Here is a 23,708-nt window from a genome sequence, read left to right as displayed (position 1 = left end):
ACCCATCTTAACCGCCCTGTTCAACATGGAATAAACAGCAATGGAAGGATTTATGCTTAGAGTGAGGGAGTAACTAACTCTCCCATACTATGTATAGTAACAGGATTCATGAAACTTACTTCTGTAGAGGGCTCAGCTCTACTCTAACAATTAACTCATTCTTGGAGGGGATTCCCTTGAGTACATCAGTCTTCAGTCTCCTTAACATGTGTGGACCAAGGATATCATGGAGCTTCTTTATCTGGTCTTCTTTGGCCACATTATCAAAATCAGCAAGGAAGATATTCTTGTTCCTGTAATAGATATCAAGATTGAGCACAAACTAAGGAACTCCATAGTTGCAAAATTTCTGCACCTACTGTCTATGGGCGAAGGGGGTGGGGGAGGGTAGTATTTGAGTCAAAGGAAATGCTCCAAAGAAAAGGTGGCATTTTAGACAAACTTAATGAAGAACATAATAATTATAGAAAATAAAAACAATGTGCATTCTGGTCTAGCTTGGGTACAAAAAGTACCAATGAAGGATCTGCACAATTTCTGGTCTGACTGACACAATTTCCTGGAATTTATAATTCGATAAAGGTACTTTCAGGAATACAATTAAATAAGAAAACTAGTTGTAAAAGACGTTTCGCTGTCATCTCAACAACATCATCAGGTCTAATGAAAACTGTAAACTCTACTATATGTAAATATAGCTAAAGGAAGTGTGAAAGTTCAATTTATAATTCAATATATTTTCTTGTATTACTTGTGACGGAATCAGAGTCAGAGTGAAAGCAGCATATTAAAAAGGGAAAACAAGAAAACGGAGCCAGAAGTGAATTAGAAACAGAAGGGGAAGATTCCCTTTTGCTTTGCTTGTGCTTACGTTTATGACAAGCGGTTTTCACTTGTAATTATTCTTGCATGCTTCCAACCCCGAATTCATCTCTGATTCCATCACAATTGAAAACAAGGACAAATTAATCATGCAATTATCATAGTCAAACATAACACTTAGCATTTGCATCTTACGTGAACTCGTCAGGATCAAGGAAGTTAAGAAGATTCCACAGTTCTTCAAGGTTGTTTTGCAATGGGGTGCCAGTCAATAGCAGCTTGTAATCAATGGCATAGTCACTGAGACATCGGAAGAACTTAGAATTAAGAGGAACAAAATATATTAATAGATCCAGATATGTCATACTTTATTCATTTCATATGGATTTATATCAATAATATAATACATCTTCATTCTCATTTCAAGGCATCATAATTATAAGGAAATTGAACTTTGAAAACTTTGAAATTTAGGGATTGCAAAGAGAAAAAAGAATCCTGGACTCAGATGCGCATAAATCAAAAGTCAACCTGTCTGGTCAACAGAAATTTCCTTCAAGTTATGCACCTCCCTTGATATAGTACTGCAGTGCAGCTCTATAGCCCATTGAGAAGCCACTCAGGTTAGTTTTTTTAAAGTTATCTTTGCATGAGCACTGTTTTTCAATTGAAACAGACATTTAGATGAATTATTATAGCATAGTCCATATATACCTTAGATTGATTGTTTTTGAGCCTATGAGCTTCATCAACCACCAGCATAGCCCAGTCAATGGACTGTAATGTGTTAGAATCAATAGAAACCAACTCGTAGGACGTCAGAAGCACATGGAACTTGATGGGACACTCTTTCTATAATGCAATTAAATATAAGACAGTATTAAATAGTCTATATTGGTAGCTCTTGATTTCTGTCACCTTGATAATAAATAACATGAACAATGAAGTTGAGGATGAGCAACCAACCCTTGTCCTTGCTCAGTTCAGTTTTATTTTGCACAATATTTTATACAAAAATGAACTATTATTACATGATAACTAGAAGAGTACTAGCATGGCCTGCATCAGTGTTTCTGAATAAAACAGTTGTAAAAAGTTTTGTGAAACTGACGTTTCAAAGATAAGGACTAACATCCGAAATTTCAGTTTCACAAAGCTTTTTATGGTGATTCGATTTATCCACAAGTTCCTGCTGTTACATTTACATACTACAAAAAAATATTTCATTATTTTACGATACATGTAAGTTATACCTAGATCCTAAGTAAACTTGGGAGTTTTTTAGTTTAGGCTCTGACGAAGTCAATATTCCATTTGATCAATGAGACGTCAACAATGGCCAGGAATAAAAGGATGAGCAGCATAAAAGGTTTTGGGTAAGGGTGGGGGGAAGGATGGTGTGTGAAGTCCTTTCGACCTGTTCCCTAAGCGTTCACTCGAAAAGCATAATTATCAACAATTGCTTTCCTGTCGATCGTTAATATTTGGATGCTGCAGACAGAAAGCAAAATACCAAAGAAATATGCCATAATTAGACAGACCTTTGCTAAATGAATAGTACCTACTTTTAGTTTGTGAGGTTTATGACCTGATCTGATTGCATCATCATCAAAAGAAAAATCATAGTTCCTGTTGCATGAAAAAATCAAATGTCATGAGACGCTGCTGTTGGTGAAAGAAGACCCAGGCTGATTCACTTAGGGCAAAATGATTTGTTTAGCCTTGTGCAAATTCTTAGTGACATTCTTGACACTAACATTCACTTTGCTTGGTGATGGTGCACTGACGACACTTAAACGTGTCTCTACCTAAGGTTATTATTGTCATCACATGTAAATACCATTAAATAAACTATAAGTTAGGATTAATTAATTCATCAGAAGTTCAATCATGAATGACTGTCAACAACTAAAGCTGCTACTGTCCTACTGTCGTAGCAACAGTGCACTTGCCTCCCACCTCTGGGGTCTTAGGTTTGATACCCAGACTGGGAGATACTTGTGTCCTAAATAGACCTATCCCGAATTCGCTTGACTGACCACGAAACAATGGTTTCAAGTCAAGGTTGAACTTGATTAATAAAAGAATCAAGTTCAGTCTCGAATTCAAACCATCGACGTCAAAAAAAAATGAACAGCTCTAATTAAGGTTACCTTATAGTAGCTCTACTGTCCTTGTCACCTGCATAAGTCACTACATACATATCAGGAGCCCAAAATTCAAACTCTCTTTCCCAGTTGATTAGGGTTGATAGAGGTGCACTTATAAGGAATGGTCCTTGACAATGTCCCTAAAAATCCAATTATTAGAAACAATGTTATCATAAACAGCAGTAAGATTAATAATGTGAGAGTTAATATGTATTGAAGAACATTGCTCGAGTCCCAGCCGGGCCAGGGTCTTAAAATAATCAAAGGGTTGTTGCCTTTGTATGCAAATCTGAAGGTCTTGGATGACAATGTTAATGGCGGCCCCACTTCTCCCTAATCAACTAGAGATGTTAAAGAGGAACAAAAGTTGATCAGTTGAATTACTGTCAAGCATTATCCTCTATAAACAAACACTTTTAATATTAGAAATAAGTAGTACCAAGTTGTAATTGAAGGAAATGCATAAAAACAATAAAATGCCTATAAACTATTTTTTTGGTTCTCATAAACGTTAAAATGAGACAAGATTGAAATAGCCAGTTTAAATAGTTTTTTGGAGCATTTTAAACATTCAAATAAAGAATAAAACATCTTGAACTAAGTCACTGTAATTTACCTCTTTAAAGAGTGAATAGAGGAATGCTATTGTTTGGATGGTTTTCCCTAGACCCATCTCATCAGCCAGGATGGTGTTAGTGCCCTGAGCCCATGAGAACCTCAGCCAATTGAGTCCTTCCATCTGATACTCATGTAACTTTCCACCTGTGGCTTTGATAAATGGGGGATCGTCTTCATACCTTTCTCGGCACTAAACACAACAATTAGTCAAAAAAATAATCAGTCCCTCATGCACTCACACTTTCATCATCATTATCCTCTACACCTGTGTGGCACGTAGGGCTGACACCAAGGACTTCAATCACACTGTAGGTAATAGCCTCAGAATTTCAAGTCAAACAAGTAGACTTTTCCTAAGATACAGGTGAGTATTCAAGGAATCTAAATTCACTTAACAGAATTTTTTTCTTAAAGACATTAAACAATGAGAGACTCAAAGGTGTGGATAGATCAGACAATCTATTGTATAATTAGCAATTATATCTCATTTCATTGTCAAATCGCGCCCCCCCCCCCCCCCACAATATAATGTAATGGCAAGAGTAAGATAACGTTACAAAGCAGAGCACATACAAATTTATAACCCATGATAACATGCCATGATAAGCCGGGTGAAGTTGTATCTAGATTCTTGGTAAAAGTAAAATATGCAAAAGAAGTTTGAAAAATGAAGGAGAACACCACAAGGAAATTGGAACAAAAAAAATTATTAATATGGGATGTTAAAGACAATACATATTGATTAGATCTATTGTTTTATGAATGATCACGCATGTATCTAAATACGTTAATCTTTTATGACGTTTACTTTTTTTCAATTTCAAAACTAAAATAAGTTTAAAGGTTGAAACAAATAAATAAAGTAACGTAATGTCGTGCCTTTCTTAATTATTATGGTCGTAAAGTAACCGGCTATTAGTAATAAATTTAGTTCTATAAAGTTAGTTTATAAATATAGTTAGTTCTTATCTCAGTCCATATTGAGGGTTATTTTATTTATAGTTTTATGTAAGTTTCAACAACAAACAAACAAACAAATCAACAAAAAGTCTCCTGTGTCAAGTTTTGCTTACTTAAATGTAGGGAGCTTCTCAGTAGATGTTGTTCTCTGGGGGGAAGGAGACAACTCTGGGAAAAAAGTACTGGTGATGCTTGCCGTATCTCTTAGGGGAAAAAATTCGCAATTTGGTATCTTTTAGGGTGTTAAACGCGAAGTTTTGAAAATCAGCATTTTCTGGTATCTCTTAGGGTGTTGGAAAAGGAGAGAAGCGCGCATCGATATGGCTTATCCTAGGTGGTTTTATATAAAATTTAATATTATTTGTCGTGGTATCTCTTAGGGGTTAAAATCATTCAGCCACGCCCTTTTTTAAAGACTTCCAGTATCTTTTAGGGTTTTTTTTGAAAATTTTCCGATGAGCATCCCCAGTACTTTTTCCCCGGAGTCCCCCCCCTCCCCCGGGACCGTGTTACTTGCAGAGAAAAGATAGTTAAAGTTGCAGGGGTTATATCAAGGATTCTTAAAACATGGATGACTGTTAAAGCTGTTGCCTCTTGTCAATACGATAGGAAATTCGTAAAAGGTAAGAAGATGGTGAAAAAAATGGCATCCACCCTGCGACGTCGGCCCAGGCTTCATTAAATATACAAATTTTGACTGGTTCACACAAACAGTCATTATTAAAATGCATCATCATCATACTTTCACAATATCATATTTATTGTAAATTTGATGGCTAGTTTGTAATCATAAAATGGATAGTGTTAAAGTATTGTATCAGGGATTAGGTGCATTTTTAACCAAAGAAAAACAGTAGCTAGTTGATGGAGGTTTGCAAGTCATCTAAGCAAGTAAAACTCACACAGGTAACAAAAACACTTTACGGTGAAAAAAAAAAAAAAACAAAAACAAAAACAAGAAATAAACAATGGACACCCACATAAAGCATTGTTTTATACGTGAAAGCATTGGCACAAATCTGCACTGGACGTTCTATATCAACAGTACTCAACATGCCATTTACCAAAGAAAATGCCTTACATTGACTTCAGGTGAGGCTTGTTGTTGTTGTTGTTCAAGTTGCTGCTGTTGCAGTTGTTCTGAATCTGGTTTAGGATCAGGATCTTCAGCTTGCTAGATTAAGTGTTTATAAGTATTAATTAAGTAAAGATTTAGTCGTAAATGGGTGGCAGAGCAGCTAGGAGACCTTTATTGAGTCAAGTCGACCCACTACCAATATAAAACCCATGAAAAAGCAATTCAGGTCCTAAACTAAACCCCTTTATTTGCTATATTTTATGGTTATTTCATGTCATTTTGATGGAACTCTGATTGCTCTGCCACCTATGCTGCTTAGCCTTACTTCTATCTCCAGCAATTTTAATTTTAAAAGAAGAAGAATAAAGAATAGGTTTCAAATCTAATTTTTATTTTGTGGCAGGATAAACATTAAGACCCCTTTCATTCCAGCAAAACTCTTCCCTGCTAGCAGAGTCTCTCTTCTCTTTCTCTCCTTTCTTTCAGGCAGGGAGGAAGGAGACTCTGCAGATCTAGAGTGTTTCCTTTGATACACCGCCGTCCACGATCTTGGACAAACAAAACCAGTTTTAAAACCGTTTTTTAACCGATTACATGTAGTGCGCATGAGCAAATGTAACACACCAAGGCGCCAAACATCGTTTGATGAGAGTGGCTGTCAAAATCATGACAGCGTTGTTAAGTTATGCCATGCATGCTCGACAGAAATAACGTACTACATCAGCAGTCTATTTTTCTCTCTCAACCAAAACAAAAGGAAAATAGGTTCTGCTAGCAGGGAGGCAAAATTCAGCTTGTCTTATTTTACCCCCAGTTTTTAAAATTGAAATTTGTGATTCAAGCTTTCAGACCAAGAAAGGTAATTTGGGATAAGGATGATATTAAGAGATTAAGATATCAGCAAGTGCAAGCACTCTATGATTGTAGTGTTGCAAGGTCGACTGATTTTGCAATCGCACCCCCAAGGTGAGTGTTTTTGGCAGTGGACTAATGGATCTTTAACAAGACAGTGAACATGGTGCATTATGGTCTAGCTTGGGTACAAACAACACCATGTAAGACATAATGAACAAAACTACAGGAAAATATGGAGTACTCAAGCTAGACCACAATGCATCACATTCACTATCTCCAAAAAACATCTATTGAAGCAGAGGTTAGATAGCGTTTAGGTCAAATGGCTAATGAAAATAACATTTATTTAATTGATTTAAATTTATTATTATTTTATCTTTATCTTCTTATCAAACCAAAGTTATTAAAACATAATGACAATGCATTGGCAATCGGTATTATAAATTATATTTTGCTAAAAATGTTAGGTATTACTTTGTCAAGTTAAAGGAATTGAAGGAAATTATAATTATTATGAAATATATTATTATACATAGAATCAACATAGCAGAATCAAGAATAAAAATGTATCAACAAGGGTTCTATAAACTATTTTTTTCAATTATTACAGTTGCAGACTTAAAGTTTCACTGAATACCCATTACACAAAATGATGTATGAATAAGCTAAAAAGCCAAACTAAACCAGACATCGTCTTTATCACAATGTGAAATAACCTTAATGCTAAGGAATACCCTTCATTCAGGGCTATACTAAGACACACTATTATTAATGACTGAAAGTAGAAGGTTGGGTTTTTAGATTGACAGAAAAATACTAAATTATTATGTATTTTCTCACCCCTTTCATTCATACTTGCCATAAACAGTATTTTTGTTCAGTTTACTTACGTCGGCAGTTGTTGCCTGTTTCTTTCCTTTCTTGTGTTTGCTTTTCTTGTTCCTTAGTCTTTTATCATAGTTTTCCCTGAAGTTTTATGTACACAAGAAAATTAAATTGCCACTGACTAAAGAAGACTGACACAACTGCAAGATACAGTTATTTTAGTCTCCCCTTGATCCATACTGGGTATCACAGTTTTGAGTAACCTGTTGCTCTGTTACACCACCAATATTTATAAGATATCACATGTCTAGAGCATTCTTAACTTATTGCTCTTACCTGAGGGCACGGTACTTTATGATGTGCTCTTCAAAATCACTTTAAAAAAAACAAATCAAAAAAATAATTATTTCTCAAACCACTCCAATTAATATTACTTTAAAACACTCATCAATAATTCATAAGCTTATGGTCCAATTGGAGCCCCCATACACGTCACATGCATGAACCTTTATACCTGATAAAGTCCTCTTCATTAGTATTCAAGTGATTTTATATAAAGACACATGTCTTTATATAAAGACACACGTGATCTTTATATAAAGACCACTCGAATACTATGAGGATGACTTCATCAGGGATGAAGTATGCATCCAAGTTTAGATGAAGACAGAGCTTCATCAAGGTCATAGTCAACCCTAATGATCTTTGACTAACATGCCTGTCTTTGCCTTGGCACGCAATATCCAACGTGTGGGAGCTTCTATTGAATCTGGTTGCGCATGCCCGTGACGTCAAATCTCTATCGAAGTATAAAAATCCATGTTCGTGACGTGTATGGCGGCTCCAGTTGAACCAAAATCTTATAAATTGTTCATGAGTGTTTTAAGCAGTTCAAAAAACTCGTAGATTGTGTTTTATCAGGTATACCTGATAAAACACTCCTACTCGTTTTTTAAACACTACGTAGAAACATATTTATGACTTCCATAAAAAGTCATAGCATAGGACATAGGACACAATCACTGCAAAAGGTTGGTTTATTGAGTAGTACCTTATCTGGGAGTTTATGGGGTCTTCAGGGCTCTCCCATGTACTTAAACTGTATGGTACATCTCTCCACTTGACAAAGTATTCTTGTTTTCCATTTTGGGTCCTAAAAAAAGAATATCAAGAAAGGTAATCACAAGAGTACTCTGCCAATACAAGATAATTCAGATATTTGGCGCCATTTTGCTGCCTTTTTATTTAGAAACACCAATAATCAAGTATACCTATGGTTAAGAATCCTATATATTTGCATCCAGTCAGGGCTGACACCAAATCTGTAATATCTTGCTTCTAAGTTCAGTTTATCTTCTTCTTTAGCTTTAGATTTTTTGGGGCTGGGCTGTTCTCCATCTTCTAGGCTATCACTCTCATCATCACTTAGCAATGGTGGCTCATCCATGTCGTTTTTACGGGAATATGCCCGGTACATCTCTGGGTGTTGTATCTCAAGCTATCATGAAAAGGAGTGGTGAAAGTAAGTTATATTGTCATAATTACAATATTATTATTATAATGAATACATTTTACTCATTGACCATGAACTTGAAGTTTTTTTGCTGTTGCTGCTAATAATTTAGCTGCTGATTTATCTCCCTCGGCTACAATGCTCAAACTTATACGAACCTTGTTTTAGAACAATAAATTAAATTATTTTTTATCATTGAATTAATCATAAAAAATGACAGTTTATTAATAAATATTGCATTCCGATTGGTTGGGACCTGTGCTTTATGAGAGCACACAGCATGCATGAGCACTTGTATTGCATCATTCATGCAGCAGAATAGCATTCATGCTAATTTTTTATGAAAGAAAATGAGAAAAATGCATAGCATGATTCTCCTACTTCTTCTCTCTTTTTCTGCCAATCTCCACATGCTTCATGACTGCACGGCCTGTCCATGCATTTTCTATTTCTTCAGTGGAACTCATTATTTTAACAATAGAGGTTTTTGGTGGCTGCCAAGACAAAGAATCCTTGAACTTTCAACTATCCTATCCTTGAACTATTCATTATCGTTATATTTAACATGAACTACCTGCAGCTCAGTGATCCAAGAACAATGCCAATATGACTTTTCACGCCACTTGACAAAAAATTCCCTTGTTGTGTAAGTCTACATTAGAAAAAAAAAAAAAAAAAAAAAAAAAATTCAATAATAACATTAATATTAGAGATCTACTTGCTTCTCATAAAGATATTGTTCTCTGGGGAAAATAATTTTACCATAAGCACAAAACATATTTACAGTAATGCTAACAATACAATATGTACAATCAATCAATGATTATACTTATTCATTTGTCTTACAATCATTTATTAGTGTGACAGTTACAGTAGGTGGACTACAATGTTTGGATGGCTACCTCTTTCTATATTACAATTAAGTAATATGTACAGACTGTATGATTGGCCGTGTTGTATCAAACGTCTAGGTTAGTTCCTTTGTGTTTCACTAAAATTTTCAAAATTAAAGTGAATTTGGCCAAGAAAATCCAATTTAAATTTTATGCAAATGAACACAGTTTTGTATCAGATTTACAACACTCTTCACGGTCGTGATTTCTGTTGTGTTTTCCTCATGAATTATTCATGAGTTTGATAATATATATTACAGTCAGGACATTCGAAACATTAACACTTCAAGTTTTTTTCAGGTTTTTGTTTCCTGAACTGTCTATTGTTTCACACCCTCAAAAATAAAGCGTTGATTTCAAATACAGTGAGTGATCAAAATTAATTTCATTCCCAATAGATTGGCTCAAGGCATAATTCACAGTATGCATAAGAGTGAAAATACTCAAAGTGTCAGACAATAGTATAAATTGTACTTACGTCAGTTTCTTTGTCTTTCTCATCAGTGCCCTCTTCAACTATAGCTTGATAATCTATAATTAAATGAAGCATTAATTAACATAATATGAATAATGCATTAATGTATATTTTCATAAACATACGAACTCTGTGTCTCTGAGTTGCATGTCGAAATTTGTTTTTTTTTGCTGCCATCAGTCAAAATATGAAAGGTACTACTTATTATACAAACTAATTATGTTTGATTGACGGCAGTGAAATTTCAGCGTGCAGCTCGCAGACACAGAGTTTGCATGTCTATGAAAATTACAGTAAAGATGGTCTTACATGTATTTCAGGTTTTCAAATAATTCAGACAAAGGATTTTGATTGATGTTAGCTAAAATGCCTAGAATTTGGAAACACAACTACATATACATTATATATACATATATATAATTATATAATTATTATTATTATCATTCAGTGGATAAGATGACACTGCAGTGACTATTTTAGTGGACAAAACAGATCCCATATAGGAAATTTGCCCCTAAAACGTCTCCACAATTTATTGCAATGCCAATTCGGCCCCGGTTTTTTCCTCTAATTCGGAACTTAAGCTAATTGGAAGGGCGGGGTTGGGGGATGGGGGTAGGGGTTAGAGTACACACATACTAGATAATTATCAATAACAAAGCTATTATTAATACCTGGTGGTATTGGTAATGTAACCCATCTCCAGTGCAGTATCCTCTCTACTTTGCCTTTCAGTGGCTCACTCTATAATTACGTAGAATGACATTATTAATATTAATTATATTAGCAACATTAATAATTTAAGTACAAATGTATTCAAAGTTAATTAGTACTTCACTGATAATACAGTAATAGAGGCTTTGCAACATAATCGCGCCCACATCCATAACAAGGCTTGGGCTGCCTGTGGTAAGATGGCATAAAAACCAAATCCCTTTACTCTTGGGAATTGAATACTTTCTCATGTAAAACGATTGAACTGTACCTGCCATCTAACATGGTTGCCGACATCTGATGGTGCAAAGCCTTTATTGCAAAGCCTAAAGTGATTGAGAATACAATTCTTTGTTTAAGTTGTACCATATTCATGCGTATTCTCATGCACAACCCTTAAACATAGAATTTGTGATACTCTAAGAAATAACATGCAGTACGCGCAAGTAGATTTGATCCATCATGCCAGGAGTTTCCAGGTTGTATTATGAGACCCATATATTTATATATATATGTCTGTTCTAACTGAAGTTAGGGATGGAATAGACCCTTGCTGCACTTTGGAATGCAGGTGCACAATTTGAAAGGCAAAACAATAGATTTCAAATTCTAATGAGATTATAAATTCTTTTGTCTTGTCCACTAAATGGGATGTTTTGACGTCACATGCAAGGGGTCTATTTCCAGTTAGTTCCATTATTTTCATTCTTGTCAGAAAGAATAGAACTCATTCTAACGTGTATCAGGACACATTTAGGAAATATTCTCAAGTCCCAGAACTCATTCTAAACCAGTTAAGGCCTTTTTCTAACCAAATCTAATGAAGATAGCTGTACCTGGCATCTTGGACATTTCCATTCTCCAGACGGAACTCTTTTCATGGGGGGAATGAGACACTTTAGATGATATGCCATGGGACATTTATCACAGCACAGCAACTGACCACCATCTTTACATACACGGCAGTAATCACTGTGGATATCCTCACTAGAAGTACTTGTCATCTCAACCTCCTTTAAGTCATAGAAATAACACACGATTATAAATTAGCCCAAATCTTGTTAAAGTTTAAAGATTCAAGTCTTTGACAGGAATTAATGAGGTATGACCAAGCTACTAAGACTAACATTTGTCATTGGCTAGTTATCATGACTAGTGAATGCCCAGCCACTATTTTAAGTCTTACTACTGGAAGTTACCTGTTGGTTATTTTCTAGAGATACTTACACAAACAGGGCAACTCCATCTGCCATCTGGGGGATCATCCAAAGGTGGAGCCAAGCATCCCAGATGCCATGACAGGGTACATGTATCACAGAGTAAGAGGTCACCTCCTTCATCACATGCTTCACAGTAATCCTGGTGCTCGTCCTTCATAAACAATCAAATTGAAACTAGTTGAGATGAAATGTTAACAAATCAACAGGATTTCTTGATCAGAATCCAAAAATTATTTTCTTAAATTAGTATTCCATTTGACAACCATGTTTTACAATTTAGGCATCCAGCAAAAATCTTGCTTAGTATTACTTCCACATCAAAATGGTGACACAGATTGAGAGTAATTTTAATGACACTCTTGTTATTTTCTTCAACAGTTAATTTTTCAATAATTGTTTATTGTTGCTAGGGTAATGCTGATCAAGCTAAAATTGACATCAATCAAAACTTTTGTATCTAATATAGTTGGTAAAAAAATCAAACCCATAGGTGCAGAGTAAGTCTGTCAGTAAGCCAAATGAAAATCAAATATGGTCAAAACAAAAACCACTATGAGCCTCTTTAAAACCAATCATGTAGAAAGGTCATTTTAAAAAAATCAAGTCTTCAAGAGTACAATGTCCAATATTTTGTTTTCTTTCACCATCTTGGACCATAAGAGCGTTAGATCTGGGAATGAAAATGCTTACACCGATGGCCCATCAGACTTGCTTTGGGGGATCTAAAAACTGAGGACTAAAATGAATTGACTAAAGGTAAATAAACAAGTCTACATATAATTCCGGATACTACATTTTAATCCGTAGTCTCGATTTTGGGCCCGAATTATAGGGCCATTATTGAAATTGCCCAAAGAGTTTGGGCTATACTACGATTGCCCAAACCATTTGGGATAACTATCCTTTGGTATCTGTAGTATCCCTAACGTTTAGGGGAATACTACGGAAAGCCCAAGTCTAAAGGGCTTTCACGGGAAAAGCCCAAACCATTTGGGCCATGAATGCTGAAAATCACGGCATGTTGTTGTTTTCATCAAGCAACACTTATGACTCTTATTACTAGTAAACCAAATGTTCAATTACACAAAAACAACACTGAGCGAGTGCTGGAAATATGTATTCGTTTTTTGTAGAATTGCGTATCGCTAAGTCCATATTTCTCCATAGAAACGAATCACGTATGAACATACAAATTTATTGTTGCAATAGCTTGCAAAGCACACCGCATTGGGCCCTCCCGCCTAAATGTCAAGTTCAAATGTTCACGCTACCATCTTCTAAATAGCAATCACTGTTGCTTGCCTTTATTGAAGAATTATTGTACTCACTTTATTAACCAACCATTTAACCAAAATAGCTACAACAATCTATCGATAATACAGTCAAGTCATTTAAATACAGTCAAACATATTTGCGTTTCCAATTTTATCTCAGTTGCATCGAATAGGACAGCTCTAAATGATATTATCTTACTTGCTAGGATTACCTGTACTTTGCAAGACATTCAGTTACGAGTAGATCCGCGACTTCGACACTTTTCCATCGCAGAATATTATAATTTGCTCCATCAATGAAAAAAAACTCCGCACGCTGTCTATATATCGCGGTGAACTGCCCCGTATCGAATTACATGATTACAACAACAGCAACCAAGCAGTTCTCGTTTTTTTTGGTGAAAGTTTGGACTGACGGGCATTTAGTCAATTTTAGACCGCGAACAACTGTACCATTCAAAACGTGCAGATCAGATCGTTGTCTTGTCTTAACTTTTTTCTTGCAAAAAACATTTTCAAGTCCTTAAAAACTATCTTTTGAACAACAATGACGTCTACACTTTGATCAGCAAGCGGTGACTGCTACTTGTCAGAGACTAGTCGTGATCGAAATCCCAAATCGTTTGGGCTTTTCTATATGTTTCCCTTAGTGTTTAAGGGACAGTGAAGGGACTAGCGGCAAATTGTCGCTTGGTTGCTGTTGTTGTAATCATGTAATTCGATACGGGGCAGTTCACCGCGATATATAGACAGCGTGCGGAGTTTTTTTTCATTGATGGAGCAAATTATAATATTCTGCGATGGAAAAGTGTCGAAGTCGCGGATCTACTCGTAACTGAATGTCTTGCAAAGTACAGGTAATCCTAGCAAGTAAGATAATATCATTTAGAGCTGTCCTATTCGATGCAACTGAGATAAAATTGGAAACGCAAATATGTTTGACTGTATTTAAATGACTTGACTGTATTATCGATAGATTGTTGTAGCTATTTTGGTTAAATGGTTGGTTAATAAAGTGAGTACAATAATTCTTCAATAAAGGCAAGCAACAGTGATTGCTATTTAGAAGATGGTAGCGTGAACATTTGAACTTGACATTTAGGCGGGAGGGCCCAATGCGGTGTGCTTTGCAAGCTATTGCAACAATAAATTTGTATGTTCATACGTGATTCGTTTCTATGGAGAAATATGGACTTAGCGATACGCAATTCTACAAAAAACGAATACATATTTCCAGCACTCGCTCAGTGTTGTTTTTGTGTAATTGAACATTTGGTTTACTAGTAATAAGAGTCATAAGTGTTGCTTGATGAAAACAACAACATGCCGTGATTTTCAGCATTCATGGCCCAAATGGTTTGGGCTTTTCCCGTGAAAGCCCTTTAGACTTGGGCTTTCCGTAGTATTCCCCTAAACGTTAGGGATACTACAGATACCAAAGGATAGTTATCCCAAATGGTTTGGGCAATCGTAGTATAGCCCAAACTCTTTGGGCAATTTCAATAATGGCCCTATAATTCGGGCCCAAAATCGAGACTACGGATTAAAATGTAGTATCCGGAATTATATGTAGACTTGTTAATAACTCTCTTTTACACATAGCCTAACTCCATAGCCTCATTAATATCTAGTATGAGTATTAATAAGCTAAGTGTTAAAACATTTTAAAACTTACCACTCCCATAACTTCATCATTGTCACCTGAAATTAAGATAAAAACTTATGAGTACCTTAAATTATTATCCATAAAAGTCAAGAGAGAATTAATGAATATCGTATTATCCCTTACGAGCTCTGTGTCGCTTCTTGTCTTTACTTCGTTTTACTGTCGTGTCTTTGATCTTGATAGAACGAGTCTTTTGCACCTTCCTTCGGGACTGGCTCACACGTATCTCTTTATAACTTTGATCACTTTCATCGTCATCTTTCTCATCACTTTTCCTTTTCCTTTTGTTTTTGATTTTGTTTCTTCGGCTTTTCCCACTTGCTGTACTACTTGATTCGCTACATTTATCACTCTCATCATCTCCTTTGCCTTTTTTCTCTCCTGAAAACAGAAAAAGCATAATGAGTTTGACACAGTTTATCTCTAAAATTGTAGCTAAAATCCTGTTGCTGAGAAAGACTTTCATGGATCTTATGAATATTTAGAGTTGATCTTGTCAGAATATCTGTAACAAGCACTGGAGAACTCAATATAGAATTTGCAATGTTGGTTCATTAATTATACATTTTTGGTACCTAAAAATAGAAGAATATTTATCGAGCTGCAAGTCTTTGAGTGGTGAGGTAAATATTCACCATATTCATTGAGCCTGATGTGAATCACTGTTTTAGTATAATTTTAGACTTGAATATCAGAATAAAAGATGAGACTCGGGATAAGAAATGTTTAATATAACTTCAGCTCTGGCAAACTCATAATCACAGCTCAAACAGTGAATATTGTTTCATAATTATTAGTCGCTCGACCAATCACAGTGAGCAAAACTCTTTATTCAAGTCAAATATTATACTTATCATTAATACTTAACAATGCATATAATTTGTTACAGAACTATGTTAACCATACTTGAAATGTTTGTCTCCGACTTAAAATTTTTAAAAACATTCTTACAGACGTTTTGATCCGTAATCAAACATCTTAAAGTGCCTATCACCCTTTTTTTTTTACTTTTTTATATCCAAATATAAGCTATTCTAAGAAACGTGTCGAAAGAATTTTTTGATTCTGACCCTTCTTTCTATTTTTTTCGAGCGGTCAAAAGTGCGAAAATAGGCATTTCTTTGACTCTGGCCGCGCAAAATGATAACCTAGAGGACTGGGCTGTGACGTAAGAGGAGTAAGTTGGGTTTAGATGTTTCCTCATTCTCTCTAGATTTCACTGGTATTTATGACCAATTTGCCGTTTATACGCTTTCAAAAGACCTCATTTTTCTGGTTAGAGGATGTTAATTACTTCAGACTTCAAGAATGATATTATTTTTGAATTATTTTAAGAAAAAGAAAAGCAGCGAGAAGTTAAACGCAACCTAGGGAAAACCTCATATTAGGCTGTCACGCTCAGAACCAAGTGTAATAAATTAGCTTCAAAAACTTATAGATTTCACATACAGTAACTCTGAGCACTACATGTACCTACACCCTTTAAGTCATAATTTTTTTAGCATTATTCTTATCAATATCTGATGTATTTATGGATGAATATGTGAGTCAGTGCCGCGCAAAATTCTTCCAGGTCGTTTCCAAATCAGAAACATCAAATGTAAATAACAGAAACAATGAAATAACTCCAGGTAGTTCACAAAATCTTTTTCAATGTAGATGGCTTAACAGTTTTCAAAATATCTAAACATGAATTGCATTATATATTTATACTGTAGTAGTTCAGTCGAGGAACTACATGTAAGGGTGCGTGACACTTCGCATCATCAGTCTACTGTTACTCTGCAGGTCAACATGGTTTCACTTCATAGTCAAATATAATATTTTCTATTCTATCAGTTTTCTATCCTGTCTCACAGTATCTAGCCATACCTATCTTTAAAGATAAAACGATCGTCTATTGAGGGAAATTCGATAAAGGTAAAAAATCTGAAGAGCATTCTACGGTAGCAAATAATTAAAATATTGTGAATAGTAGTATTATTGTGTCAGTCGTACGGGAATTTTGTCTCAATCATTCATTACAGCCCTTTTAGCAATGCACCAAATACTTCTTAAGAGTTTAATAACCACTGAAATGTTACCACAATCACCAAAACTGTTTTATTCTTTAATAAACCGGGAATAAATTCCCGGTCCGGTGCGAAGACGACTCAGTTCGAGCAATGGCAAGTAAAATGTTACCTGTTATCAACTTCGGTTCCCTATAACGACTCTAGGAATTTCCAGGTAGGAATTTCTATCTATGCTGCTGTACTTTTGGTGTATTTACTAAGGTTTTGACAAGTTTTATTCCCAGCCAATGAGATAATATTTGTGATCGGGTCGGAATCACTTCACTTCAGTCACCTCGCTTGCTTTGCTAGGTTGTGTTCGCTTCACTAATATACCAGTAAATTAGGCTACGAATCCTGATGAGAACTGGAAATGGAATCTTTAGATAATTAACTTCCTCATAGAAGCCCAAGAAAGTAGTTAAAAGTCCAAGGACTTCTAAAAAAACCCAAGAAACGCAAGGACGTCTTCAGTATCCCCCCTAGTATCCCATACATTTCTTTGTAAATCAAGAAGAGCGTGTTGCTCCTTCTACGTCACTAGCCCAGTCTCCCCTCTCGCTCGGTCATATTTTGAAATCTTCCTATTTTCGCACTTTTGACCGCTCGAAAAAAATAGAAAGAAGCGTCAGAATCAAAAAATTCTTTCGACAGGTTTCTTAGAATAGCTTATATTTCGATATGAAAAAGTAAAAAAAAAAGGGTGATAGGCACTTTAAGTCAAAGAACCACTGTATCAAGCTTCCCGAAAAATATAGAACTCTTGTAAGGGACTCTAGTACGTGCTCACACCAACATTTAAATAGGCGTGCCCAAATACCAAAGGCACACTGAAGAAGATCGGTGGTCACGGATCCAAACGTCTATTAATAAAAATGTTTCAAACGTTTTAAGTCAGAGACAAACATTTCAAGTATCTTTATGAATCCTGACTTCAATATAGTATTTTTACTACAATAAAAAATTGTATTACTAGGTCTTTTAAAAATAACTATGACAAAAATATATAAGTACCTCTAGACTTCCCTTTCAGCTTACTAAGAAAAGGCAGCTTAATCTTTGCTCTGCTTTTTGTAACAATTGGTTCGTTGTCCTCACTGTCCAAGTCTATTTCCTCATCAGTGTCATTTATAAACAAGTCATCGTCAGACTAAAGAAAAGGAGAACACTTTCAGAATTTATTTGAAAACAGAAAAATTGGATTGATATCTTTTTAGAAGAGATAACTAGCTAAAAACTGTACGAGCTGCGTCGGTGTTTCTAATGGAGCATTAATGGTAAAAGGGTAAATTTTACACCATGACTGACGTTTCAGATGCTAGTCCTTTGTTGGAGTAAAAGAGGGATATATATTTTTGGAATATATATTAGACTTTTTCTATCATGGATGTTGGCATACTTACATCAGGTTTTCTGTGCTTTGTTCTTTTCCCTGAACCTCTCTTGGCCCTACTTCTAGGTTTCTTCCCATTAGCGTCTCCACCAGGATCTTTTGATTGTTTATAGTCTTGCCACATAGCTCCAAGCAAGGCATTAATCTTAGTATGCTCAGCACCTGGGTTAGCTTTAGCTATATTTTGTCTAACAAGTTTGGTGAACTTCAAGTAGGTTATTCCTTCTTCTTCTTCCTTGGAAAGGTTTGGAGTCACAAGGACAAGACCAAGGTCTCTGGCAACTGTTTGTCCCCGTTGTGGTTGTGCCTAACAAAAGGGTATGGTATCAAACATTTTAAAGTGCTCACACAGTTCTCGATATTACACAAACTCAGCTGTATCAGTGGCGGATCCAGGGGGGTCAAAGGGGTCCACGGAAACCCCCTTGAAGGTTTGATCTTTTAGGTAATAGAAATATGTCTTATATAAATTTTAATAAAAAAATATTAGTAGTTTTGCGTTGGGTCGTGTTATTATAGCTTGGTCTGTTACTAGAGGGTAAATTAGGTGATTAGAGCCAATTTTTTTGTCAAACATCGACTAAACAAAAGAGAATTGTACACAGTTTAAGAAACGGAACCCCCTTTTGAAAAATCCTGGATCCGCCACTGTGTATATATGCTGTATTTAACTGAATTGTGTTATTTCACTTCAGTCAATCAAAAATAATCAGCCGGCACCTTTTACACTTTTGACTAGCTAGCAGTGCAAAACCAAATTCCAACTGGCAACTTTCAAGTACAGAGTTTGGGTAAGAGTAAATTGCAGAAACTTTAAACTTTACCAATTACAGACAACTCTAGTCTTGGGCCAACCCAATATTACAGACACTACTATTGCAAAATTCCTGGTGTAAGAAATTATGACAAAAAATGGACCTAATCCACTTGAGCGTAATGTTTTGCCCAATCCAAACCACATGTCATTCTCTTGAGAATAAGATTTTTCGTTTGAGTTGTATCTATCCATGCATCTTATCATGTGCAACCAAAAAAAAATGACACTCTGGAATGACACATGGTCTAAAATGGGAAAACAGTGGATTGGGTCAATAGGTTTAGGTTTTCAATAGGTTTTTAGTATCATTATTTTTTCAATAATTTATCAAATAAATGTGTTTATTACCACTTTTTTTTTGGTTTCAAAAACAATAAGTTAGCCAATCGGCAACCATTTTGTTTGGCTCTCTATATTTCCTAGTTACAAGGTTTTCCTCGATTAATATAAAACTCATGTAGAATAATTTATGGAATATCTTTCAGAAATAGCATATTTCATCACTGTTGTTGAAAAAAATCATTTTGACAAAAGATAACATAAAATACTTGGAAAATTTAGCTGGGATGAAAAATGCGTTGGACACCTAAATTTATCCCAAATAATCTGTAAATCACTCTATGAAAAGAAATATATATGGTAAAATATAGTCTAATAATACAGAGTAATAGTTAAGGGTACTAACCACAGCTTTAGCTTCTGTTTCTTGCACTTGCACTTCCTCTTTCTTTTCCTCATCACATTTTGTAGCTTTTTTAGGCTGATCTGGATTTTCTTCGGGTAAGCTTAAATCTTCTTCTTCCTGTAAATTTAAGTGAACATAGTTACACTAATGACAGATTATGTTAGCACCAAAAGTGATTTGTACTTTGTATTTTGACAACAAATATTATAACAGAAGCTGTACAGGGCATAATTTGCATGAAATTGTGATTGTTTTGTGTTATTTTTGGGACCAGTGATCGGGAAACATTATTTTCTGTGATTTGTGATTCTTGCATAATCTAAAATTCATGATGCTTTCCCCCTTAGAGAACCCCCTCGCCATCCTGTGATGACATTATCATAATTTTATATACAAATGGTATTTTAGTAATGGATGTTTGATCAAATAAAGTAGACTTGGTGGTCTACTGTACATGTGCTGAGTAGAATTCCATGCTGTAAATGAGAATTCTGGTTGAGAATAAACACAAGTGCAGGACTTCAAATAGGGGTTTGGTCAATTGTAGATTATGATGACCAATCCCATTAATATTAGCTCAGTCATATCTTGTCTCTGGCTAAATAATACTTTTGACCAGCAAGGCAAATATTTGACCAGACAAGTTCCATTTCTGGCTGAACATTCTCCAAACACTATAGATAAATATTTGCCAACCAAATTTGCCTTATGAGGAGTGGGAATTAATCAATTAAACAGGTTTACCAAAATAGTCGATAGATATCAATAACAAAATGGTACCCAGTCCAGATTGCTAATCCGTACCTCAAGTTCATCATCTCTCTTTCTCTTCTTGGCTGAATGGACTTTCTTTGGCGTACTTTGACCATCTTCTTTGAGTTCTTCTTTCTTTTTTCTTTTGACTGGCTTTTCCATAGATTCTTCCTCTGAAAGGACAAACAGAATTGCATTAAAATTGACAGTCAAGAGACCAGAATCTTCAAAACACACAATGCTAACTCCAGAGGTTAGCTGAAATAGAACTTATTTATAGCCATTTCATAATTTATGGCTAGCATGGGTGGTGTACGCTGCTAAGGCCTCACCTTTCACTGCTTTGAGTACAACCGGACAGGTCGAAAGTTCAAGCCCTGTGGTCACCACATGTAAATTGAGTTTGTTTGATGTTAGTGCACGGGAGTTTGAATAACATCGGATATCACTGCCATTTGCCGCTAGCTGTGCACGTGCTATATACATGGAATCCGAAATTAACCCAAAGTTTTACATTCCTTACATGGGATACACTTCTTCATGTCACTCATATCATGCCATTTTGCTATATTTTTGGCTAGTTAAATAGGATATGAAGTATACCCACGTAAACTTGATGACATAGTGTCAACTGCTTATTAATATGCAGTAGACACAAAAATCAATACCGATTTTGCGGATCAATCAATCGGTGAGAATAGACCTATCCCTAATTCGCTTGACTGGTCACGAAACAATGGTTTCAAGTCGAGGTTGAACTCGAATAAAAGAATCAAGTTCAGTCTCAACTTCAAACCATTATAGGCCTATTAACATACTTGATTGATTGCTATTTTACTCCGACGAAGGACTAGAGTCTTAAACGTCAGTGAGTTTTTTCATCTTTTCACGGCGCATAACTTATAAGAACATGCGTAATAGGTAAATTACGAGCCTATAACTTATTCTTTTATCATTACTGATTGCTATTTATCAGACTGTAAAAATCTATGTCACACTTTTTTCTTTATGTCAATTTTAATCGTTAAAAATCCATTAAAATGAGAATTATACTAGGGCAGCGGCTTAAAGATATAATTCAGCTTATATGAACAGACGAAGTTCCGTTTAGAGTTTGACTATTTTTATCGATTGACTATGGGGTATAAACTGTCAACTTATATCCGTTTATCTCTTCCAAAGATTAAAATGTGTTATAAAAACTGCAAAAATGGTTAACTTAGATAGCATAAAGCATTTTAATCATTGCTTTGGTGAAATAAATACGATATGTTGTGTGAGTGAAGGTTAGAGCAGCCATTAGACAGGTGATAAAGACGAATGGTTTTGACCGGCGAAGAAGCTTGGAATCCTCTGACACAAACCACATAAAAACTAGAAACAATGCCCAATCCATCAAAAATGAAATGAAGATAGGCATAATATCGCTAGAATTGATGAAAAATAAAAGAAATACGAAGAGTATTGACGTGTTTTATAGGGTATAACTAAGCAGTCACGTAATAAAATGATATAAGTTATGCATCGTATTTTGTCCAAGCCCCCACGACAAAGATTCCGCGGCGACCCGGGTCTTTTAAATATAAGTAAACTGTACTACAAACATTTTTATCGTGAATTTAAAAGAATATTCATCTCGAATAAGAAAAAGGAATGTTTGGGATTAATGGTTAGACCGGTTTAGCGATAAGAACAGCGATTTTTTTTCAAAATGATGAAAGCCGATGTGATTGAATCCCATGTGTCATACAATGGCGCCAATTCTAAACTCTGTTTCCAACTACAGGAAAAGTTATTATTCCTAAATGGTTATCTTTCTGAAAAAAAGCTAGCCAACATAAAAGAAAGACTCCCAGGTTTGATCTCGGTTTTTATTTTGAAAAAAAACGCAATAAGTTTAGGGATAAGTTTGTATAAAGAAAAGCAAAAAATTAAGCTTATCTGCGGCCCAGTTCACTACGGTCAACAAAACTTCAATACCCACCATTTAAGCTGTCATTTACTGCACTAGGATCCTTCTTCTTACTACTTGAAGACATCCTACGACATGGTATGCGAGTTATCAACCGTTAAAGAGGCTTGTTTTAAGAGAAAACTAAAGAACAATAAACTATACTGTTTTTTCTTTCAAGTCGAAGAGTTTTAACATATTGAAATGGTAGCCGTGAGGCCTCCGCGTTGAGCCTGGGTGCTGAACAGAAAGCACTTTGTTGTAAGAAAAACGTTTCTGATCAACAAACAAAATCTTATCTTACAAACTGTTTTTAAAAACTTTTCAATCATTTTACAAACACAGTTTTATTTTATTTTTGAAATAAATTTACTTAATTTTCTCAAGTTATCATTACTTATTACCGGCTTTATATCTATAAAAGATAAAATACTTTAGTGAGGATTTTAATTTCTCCTTACGCTATCTCACGTGGTACACGGGCTTCCTCTTCCGGAGAAATTAAACTACAATGTTATGATTTTGTTAGATTATTTTTCACGAAAAACTCTTTTAAAAAATATGTTTTTTGTCAAATTAAATGATTCTAAACAAATAAAAAATCCAGTCATACTTAAAAAAACTACATAAATCTCATTTTTCTGGAATAAAATCATGGTGTGAAGTCAATGAGTGTATATAGGTAAGGGTGATCAAACACCAAATTCTCCTTCTTGACGCCCTCGCCAAAATCTTGCCAAGCCCATCTTTTTGGTCGTATCCCATAATTTTTCGACAATCTGATTGGCTGTTGAGAACGGTGATTGACGTGTCCTCCTTTTCCCATTTGCAAAGGATTTTGGGAATTGCAAACAATATCCCCTCTCTTTTGTCAAATTGACTATATTATCCCCAGCAATTTTTCTCTTTATTTCATTACTCTGCAAATATTCTGAAATCATTAGAACAATATCCAAGTTGTTTAACTAGCTTTTTAATGAATTACTATTACC

General features: G+C 35.2%; 1 protein-coding gene across 3 annotated transcripts in view; it reads right to left on the bottom strand.

Annotated features, from left to right (window-relative positions):
- The window catches only part of LOC116305535 (ATP-dependent chromatin remodeler CHD4), a 39,800-nt gene extending 16,885 nt beyond the window's left edge, over positions 1-22,915 (bottom strand). For 2 of the 3 annotated variants that reach the window (XM_089029448.1, XM_089029450.1), the window contains exons 1-23: positions 22,750-22,915; positions 20,817-20,938; positions 20,013-20,129; positions 18,521-18,817; positions 18,132-18,267; positions 15,187-15,444; positions 15,073-15,098; positions 12,131-12,274; positions 11,740-11,916; positions 10,864-10,933; positions 10,193-10,245; positions 9,396-9,473; positions 8,580-8,806; positions 8,360-8,461; positions 7,645-7,683; positions 7,374-7,449; positions 5,632-5,724; positions 3,589-3,780; positions 2,976-3,112; positions 2,388-2,451; positions 1,537-1,674; positions 1,018-1,139; positions 120-293 (exon numbers count right to left, since the gene is read on the bottom strand). In XM_089029448.1, the coding sequence (XP_088885574.1) occupies positions 120-293; positions 1,018-1,139; positions 1,537-1,674; positions 2,388-2,451; positions 2,976-3,112; positions 3,589-3,780; positions 5,632-5,724; positions 7,374-7,449; positions 7,645-7,683; positions 8,360-8,461; positions 8,580-8,806; positions 9,396-9,473; positions 10,193-10,245; positions 10,864-10,933; positions 11,740-11,916; positions 12,131-12,274; positions 15,073-15,098; positions 15,187-15,444; positions 18,132-18,267; positions 18,521-18,817; positions 20,013-20,129; positions 20,817-20,938; positions 22,750-22,804 (2,897 nt within the window). In that variant the 5' untranslated portion in view covers positions 22,805-22,915. The remainder of the gene's footprint in view (positions 1-119; positions 294-1,017; positions 1,140-1,536; positions 1,675-2,387; positions 2,452-2,975; positions 3,113-3,588; positions 3,781-5,631; positions 5,725-7,373; positions 7,450-7,644; positions 7,684-8,359; positions 8,462-8,579; positions 8,807-9,395; positions 9,474-10,192; positions 10,246-10,863; positions 10,934-11,739; positions 11,917-12,130; positions 12,275-15,072; positions 15,099-15,186; positions 15,445-18,131; positions 18,268-18,520; positions 18,818-20,012; positions 20,130-20,816; positions 20,939-22,749) is intronic. The other variant, XM_089029451.1, reaches the window with a different exon arrangement.
- Positions 22,916-23,708: the final 793 nt, after the last annotated feature.

The sequence above is a fragment of the Actinia tenebrosa genome, unplaced genomic scaffold, assembly GCF_029948245.1.
Source record: "Actinia tenebrosa isolate PJP-AT-01 unplaced genomic scaffold, QUT_ActTen_1.0 PGA_scaffold14__42_contigs__length_11649687, whole genome shotgun sequence".
NCBI lineage: Eukaryota > Metazoa > Cnidaria > Anthozoa > Actiniaria > Actiniidae > Actinia > Actinia tenebrosa.
The sequence above is the reverse complement of the archived record's forward strand: the minus strand, read 5'-3'. Positions and strand labels throughout refer to the sequence as shown.